The sequence below is a fragment of the Aphis gossypii genome, chromosome 2, assembly GCF_020184175.1.
Source record: "Aphis gossypii isolate Hap1 chromosome 2, ASM2018417v2, whole genome shotgun sequence".
Taxonomy (NCBI): domain Eukaryota; kingdom Metazoa; phylum Arthropoda; class Insecta; order Hemiptera; family Aphididae; genus Aphis; species Aphis gossypii.
In genome coordinates this window covers 48,464,132-48,472,216 of record NC_065531.1, presented here as the reverse complement: position 1 = coordinate 48,472,216, position 8,085 = coordinate 48,464,132, and the positions used below count along the sequence as shown (strand labels likewise).

Below are 8,085 nucleotides of genomic sequence, written 5' to 3'. Positions count from 1 at the left end.
TGAAAGGGGGCAGACCATGACTAAATTTATCAAATATCTATGAAGTAGACTATGAGAAATATCCCATACAAATAAATTTTAAAAAATCTGCAATTTTTTATTTGATGGTCAAATGCTAAAATCGATAAATTTATATTTTGAACTTAGAAATCATTTTCTTTTAAATACATCTACGGCTTATTAAAATGTCGATATGCACTAGCTGATGACAATCCTTATTATGCGAAGACATTTCTGTGGAACAACTAGAGAAATTCGAAAAATAAATTTATAAATATATATTTTTTATAGATTAACAATACATTTTTAGTGTTGATTAGGTACAATTTAGTGTTGATTAGGTACATTAAACGTTGATTGCCGACTACCATGATGACAATGTGAAATCGTTGGGGAACATTAATTTGATTTATTTTACGTATATCATAACCATTATTACTATTTAAAACTATTATTATTATGTTAATAATGTATTATACAATTTAGAATAGTAAAATTGATGATAAGCAATAATTAATTAATTTTTAAATTATGTAATTATGTTTTTTCTACTTTAAATTTTATTGGAAAAAACTAAAACGTTTCATGTCCTTTGTTTATCATCATTAGTCATTACTAATTTTGATCACTTGAACTTTTTGTATTCTATTATTCTAAGTATTGTGTAATAATATGTTCTATTTAGTAAACAAATTTTAAAAAAATAACGATTTCGACCCTTAAAATCAATCCCTCTCGATTTAACCATTCTGAATGCTTGTTGATTAGCATAACTGACGACAAAGAATATATTTTGTTAATTTTTGGTTATTTCTACGTATTTTTTTCAAAGGATTTTTGAAATTGATAAACATGTATAATGATCTGACCGACCATATTTTTTGGGCGGTTATAGAGTCCTATAACTTCATTCTAATTTAATCTATTTTGTATTATAGGTACAATTTTTTTTACCAACCTGCTGTATTGTAGTGTGAGTTGTAATAACTATCAGGCACAACCTTAAGGAGTATTGAAGCATCCACCCAATGAATAATAAGGTTGTTCGAAATAGTGATTTATGAAATGAACTATTTGCGTATGCATAAAATAATTGAGTATACATATCGAATAATGTTGTAATTCCTAAAATAACGATTGACAGGCCCATTTGAAAGCCGAACAAACATTTTAGGTCGTCAATTGCTTCCCGAGATAGCCAATGTTTAATTCTTAATAGCTCGATAGTGTTCGCCAATAGATATCTTTTGTCCTTCGGACAGTAAAAATCTTTTTCGTATAAAATCACACTAAACGATGACGTGTCATCTGTATTCTTTGCAGTAGTCACTCTGCAGCTTGCAGTAAACGGATATTGTACACTTACACTGTAGTCAAAGTACTTTTGTTCACAATTTATTTGAATTAACTTCTCGTTTATATCTCGAAACTTCGTGTACACCACAAAACACTGGATGGCGAAGTGCAATTCTGTGCATATCATGCTAAAGTTATGCACGTAATAGAAAAAAAAATAAATAGTCATTAAAATGGGATTGGTGTGATTATGAAATAGATAAAATAATTTTAAGCCATTTATTGGTACGGTAACAATCATGCACAAGAAAATCATTGTAAAAGAAAAGTACTTGATGTGTTTCCAAGCGATGGTGTTCATTGGTATATAAATCTCAAATCCTTCTAATGTGGTCTTAAACTTTTGATATTTTTTGTACTTGACGTTGTATATAACAATCATTTTTGATATCAACGAAGCTATGATTCCCGCACTAATTGTCACTGCTGTTAAAGACATAGAAAACGCTTTTGACCAGTCGTCAAACAATTGGTTTACCAAAGAATACATAATAATTTGTATTATGCCAGTGGTTAATAACATTATAGAGTACACAGTTTGATATATGTTATCGTCGTTATTTGAGTCGAAGAATATCACACCGAAACGTTTTAAATCAAACATAATTTGTGCCGCTCGTATCGCCTCAATATAATATATACATGCAGTAGTTATCTACAAAAACATACAAACTTTATACATTAACATGTCAACATACAATTAATTGTAAAAAAAGAAATAAGTAATTATTACTGAATACTTAAAAATTATTATTATAAAAGTAAAATACTTTTCAAAATCATGAGTGTTTGCAGTTCAGAGAATCGATTTCTTTTCCTAAACCTCAGTTGAATAGCTTTTTTACCTAACTTCTTAAAATGGAAATAAAAAATGTATTATAGTTTATATTTTAGATTTAGAAACACTGCAATGAATGTATTGATTTAGTGATTTTATAATGATGAGTAAGTGTTTTTCTGTCCATCAAAGTGGCGAACGAAGGGGGTTGGACCCCGGGTCTGGACCCCCCCCCCTTGGATCATGCCATAGTATTTATTTTTATTTTATATTTTTAAAATTACACAGAAAAACAGAAAAATAATATGTAATAAATAAAAAATTTTCCTGGATCCCCCCCTTAAATAAATCCTGGTTGCGCCACTGGTCCACCATGACCTTTGGAACAGTAAACATTTTCATTTTTGATGATGGTTTCTGGTAGAAAATTAGATATATATTATATATATACTACAGTAATTACTTTAGGAAGTCCGAAAAAATTTTTTTTTTAGTTTTCTTAATTAATGAAATGTTCATTAAAAGTTTATACTATCATTTATTTTATTTATTTTCTATTTATAATTTATTTTAAAAATATTTTGACTAATTTTGAGCGATTTATAAACATGATACATTTTTGATTTTTTCTAAAAAATTGACTAGGTATAAATGTTAATTTCAATTTTATTCGATAGTTCAAAATTTTAAACAAGATCCCGTATGAATTGTTGTTATATTTGTATAATATTATAATATAATATATCTATTTTATATATATTATATATAAATTATTGTATTTTATTATATTACATATAATAAAATTTAACTTTATGAGTGTTTAAAGTATTATAAAGTATTTAAGTATATTTTATTGGTAGTAAAAAATGTATAAAATCTTCAATTTTTATAATTAAGACTTAATATATGAAATTTAAAAAGAATATTCATTAAAAGTGCTGGGACTACAAAAACTGAAAAGTATAAAAACATTTTTTTTAATAATATATAATAATATGTATCTATGTATTAGTTCAGATTAAAATTAAATTATTAATGAATAAGGATGTTAATTATTATATTGTTTGAATTCAAAAATATTATTTGTAGGGACTTAAACTTTGATACATAGCCACATAGGTATTATGAATTTAAATTTTAAAAATATGTTGGTAGATTAATTTTAAAATATTACCTATCTATTTATATTTTATAATATGTAACTATAGGCCTTTTTCGTACAAAATGATACCTACCTATATAATTGAATTCAAATTTAACACACTCACTACAGTGATCCACTCATGATAAAATATTAAAATGCACAGCAAAGCGGTACCCATTGGCCACTTGCCAATCTTTTTTTATTTCGACCTTAGATTATTGCAAAAAGACCAACTGTGATAATTTAATTAAGACAAAAATAAATAGTAGTAGGTAGTTATTAAATTAAAAATCCTATTATTCACTTATTTCAAAGTATTGATTTAAAAATACGATTAAAATAGTGAATCATATCCTCAAACAATTTGTGTTATTTTGTTTTATTTAAAAATTATTGGTAGAAAATTGATACATTCCAATCCCACTTTATTCTTTATTTTTTGTAGTATACACAATAATATCTTAACTATTAATAGTTAATATAATATGTAGTTTAAAAACAAATTATAGCTATTAATTCGAAATTCAAACAGTATCAAATGAGGAAACCGCCCTCCAACATGAATGAAATTATTTTATTGATGAGTTTCAAATTGAAGTTAAGACTTAAGAATAGAAAAAAGATTGGAGATGTTTATGGATTTTAATTTTTAAGAAATTAAAGTTTAATTGTTAAACAACGTTTACACAATTATACATTTGATGTGCAAGGCAGGAAAGAAAAGAATGTGAAAGAGGTCACAGGGGTTTGTAGACGTGAAGTTAAAAAAAACATATTTTGGACACAAATACATATTTCCCTTCGCCACTTTTTCAGGATTAAGGATATGGACAAAATACCTAAAACATCGGTAGGTGCGATTAAAAATATTTCTATTTTGCAAAAGAGCAATAATTTTTCTTAAAATATTGTTGCCATAGATTATGAATGTTTTTTGTTTTCTAAATATAATATATTATAGATTTTATGGTATAAACTTTTTCATTCAATTCGTTAGAAAATCCCAATCTAAATAACTCAATAATTGATGAAAGTTTCAAATGTTTGCGACTTATACTTTTTAAATAATAACAAATATTTAAAAAACGTTTGAGAATAAATAATTATTGTTACGCGATTTCGTAAAATTTCTTGTTTTTCCGTGAATTTTTGTGGTTTTAGCCGACTTTTTAGAAAACTTCTTACTCTTTACCTCTATAATACACTCAAGATAGTCAATTTGCTACCGGAAACCACCCCTAAAGTTATAAATTGAAGCATTATTATTTAACAAGTTATGGTGTACACACAAAAAAATCCACATCTTTGTAAAAGCAATACATCCATCACTCCATTTAGAATTTAATAGAATGATATTGGATAATACCTAATAATTATTAAATATTTATCACACCTAAATACATTAGTCTTATTTTCTAAGCATTATATTAGCTTAATTTTGAATGAACAGTACCAAAAGAACTATAGTATACTTAATCTTACCAGCATATCAAGATATTTCTATTAATAGTGAAATAAAATGTTTTATTTTCTACTTTCATCATATCAAATAATATACAGACTTTAATCTTATACTCGCCACAACTATTAGCTTACTTAATCCTTTAAACATATATGAATTACTCACTAAAATAGTGCATAGACTTACATGTTCAATACAACCTATTAAATATTAACACAAAAAAATATACATAATATTTATTTTTAGAGAGAATAGTTTAATGTATTTGTAATTAACTTTATTATATATTAGTTATGTACCTGAATAGCGAATACACAGCAACACATAAAATGTCATCATGAATTTGAATGTTGAAATATTACCAACATAAAAATTATTAAAACTCTAACTAAAATATTATAATAGTATTGTGTTTATTACTTTTTATTACTTACAATGAAGAATGTTCTGTTTAACCATTAAAAAATACTTCAAACTGACTTGTTATTATTATTTATGAAGTATCAGACATTTAAATGTCAAAACTAATGTAGGCCATTTTAATATTATTTTAGTGGTTTTGTTAGAGAAGTATTATTTATATTAAATTTCATAATAGTTAGCTGTTGATACCTAAAATATAGTACATAAATATTTTGTATAATATACAAAAACAAATTCCAAGTAATATTTGTAATTATTATATGAATTAAAGCTTAGGTTTTAAGATTCATCTATTAAGATGTAATATAAAGTTTGGGACATAAAATAAAAAAAAATCTAAAGCACAATAAATTGCAGACAATCACTTAAGCTAATGTTTTGTTTTTTGTTTCTTCACAGCTGGAGTCTATGGTCATTGAAATATGTATTAAATTTAGGATATTTCAATTATTTAACCTGTCAATATTTTGGCCTTCCAAAGCATTTATGTATAAATATATGTCTTACCACTTATGTGAAATAGTCGTATTAATAATACCAAAATATTTTTCAAGTTTAAAATATTTGAACAGAATTGTTATACTAATGGATTTTTAAAACTAAATTTACTAAAATATTAATTAGAAGTATAAATAATTTCTAAAAGTAGCCAATGTATTATTTTTGTTTCTATTTCAATATGTTATTCATATTGAAATATAAAAATATCATAACTAAACTAAAATTAATATTAACATTTATAGTTTTTATAAATTTATTTAAAAGGATGAAGAAATAATTGAATAAAAACAAATGCTAATTTTTTTTAATGTCCTTATATTAGATAATGATCAAATTTTTGGAAATTACAAGTCATTCACTTCCCTCAAACGTCTGATTGCGGATCTTACAGTAGTTGCAGCGGTCGTAGAATATACGTAAGCTCCACCTGCTACAGTTCTTCTACACCGTTTGCATGACCAAATTCCTACACAAGCTCTCTTCATGGATTCCTAAAAAAAATATATAAACCAGCACATTTTAAATATTATAACAAAAATACAATGAAATTTATAAATTAGACAAAGAGATATTTTAATTAAGAATATTTTTTCCTTTTTGCTTAACAAGCTTATAATAAACTTAAATATCTAATTAGAGTTAGATTTTTTTAATAATTTACTAAGGTATTATTCTATCCTAGAATACACTATGATCAATAAATTATAATATATTAACTTAATTGAAATAATTATCTTTATTTATAAATTATTCTGCTGGATTCCATAATAATTAAAAAAACAGTTTTATTATTTTAAGTTTTTAGTATTAATGGATTGACCTTGCTGCATATTAATATATTGTTCAATATGTTCTAATATTTTAATAAATTACAACCCCAGTGTAACATAACCTGGCCCTTCCCATACATTTTTACATAATAACAATAAATATTAACCATACAACAAAGTTTTAATGAAAATAAATTATTTAATTATTATCAACATTTTAAAATGTAATTAATGTATAACTTTTACTAAAATGAATTCAATAAACTATGTATCTAGAATGATTACTGACAGAGTAAAATAAAATATACTTGAATATAAATAAGTAAACCGCCTTTATTAGAATGTTAAAGGTAACTACTTATATTTTCTATATATACTTACTAATTGACCTAATTTAAAAATGTTGACCTATAGGGTGTTATGTTTTTTATATACTAAGTTGAAATTAGAAAATATACTTAGAAGTTACTAGTTTTTGACAAACGAATATCAAGCAGTACAAATGAAAGGTTCTTAAAGTCAACCACTCATAAACCAAAGCATAGTATTATTTTTATTTTAAAAATAATTTTGAGTACCTCACCAAAAACTTTATGACTTGATATCAGAATATAAGGTTTTGAGTAATAAAATTAAAATTCATAGATGAAGAATATTATTAATTTAATTCTCTATGCTTCTAGTTTTAAAAATTAATATACATTTTTTGATTAGCTCTAAATTTTGAATAGTGGACCTATTGCTTATTTTACTGATTATAGCCAAGCATTTAGACAGTGTTAAATAAACCACATAAAATAATCGAAAAATACTTAAACTTATTAACAATATGACAAAGCTTGATTGGCTTTTAAAGTTAATTTACTTAAAATTAAAATATTTTTTTGATACTTTGAAACTTAACATTAATAAAAACACAACTAAATCACATAGACTTTGTTGATATAATTTTAGTATATTAAGATTGAAATATCTTTACCTTTCCGCAGAATGAACAGGTATATTTGCTGTGTTGGGTTATTTCAATTTTCTTGACCATCTTACGCAGCGAGGCACCATATCGGGTACCATATTTACCTACAATTCCTACTTTCTTCGTACGTTTGGCCTGTAAAAATAAAATTATTTATTAATAGGAAACAGTAAAAAAATACAACTTTTATGTAACTATAGTTGAGTTTAATCTTGTTCGATTAAAAACATATAAAAGTTAGAAAGTAAAAAACTTAATACAGCCCCAATATTGAATTTATTGTGAATTATTCATTATAGAAGTATTATAAGTTTTACTTGAACGATTATTTAGATAAATTTGGATAAACATACCATTTTGACGGCGGTGAAATCCTTTGGACTACTTCAATTAACACAAGTAAATAAAACGAGTGTCACTAACAAGAAGAGTTAGGAAAGGAAAAAAATATTCAGTGATTATACATAATGTGAGGTTAAAACATTTTTATAGTCAGTGGTCTCAGTAAGTGAAAAAAAAATACTTACAATACAATATTTCATAAAAATGATTTTCAATTTATTTTTTATTTTTATATCATAGGTATAATTTTTTTAAATTTATTAAAATACTTAAGACAATGAATTTTAAATTAATAGTTCGTGTTCATAACTATTAACCCAAAAAAATAAAATTGAG

General features: G+C 24.6%; 1 protein-coding gene across 1 annotated transcript; it reads right to left on the bottom strand.

Moving 5' to 3' along the window:
• Nucleotides 1-5,887: 5,887 nt before the first annotated feature.
• On the bottom strand, nucleotides 5,888-7,923 carry LOC114120477 (60S ribosomal protein L37a). Its single transcript, XM_027982394.2, has 3 exons — nucleotides 7,761-7,923; nucleotides 7,414-7,542; nucleotides 5,888-6,155 (listed from the first exon to the last, which is right to left on the bottom strand). Exons 1-3 carry the CDS (start codon nucleotides 7,761-7,763, stop codon nucleotides 6,009-6,011), a joined length of 279 nt encoding a protein of 92 aa, XP_027838195.1. The 5' UTR covers nucleotides 7,764-7,923; the 3' UTR covers nucleotides 5,888-6,008.
• Between the last annotated feature and the right edge of the window lie 162 nt (nucleotides 7,924-8,085).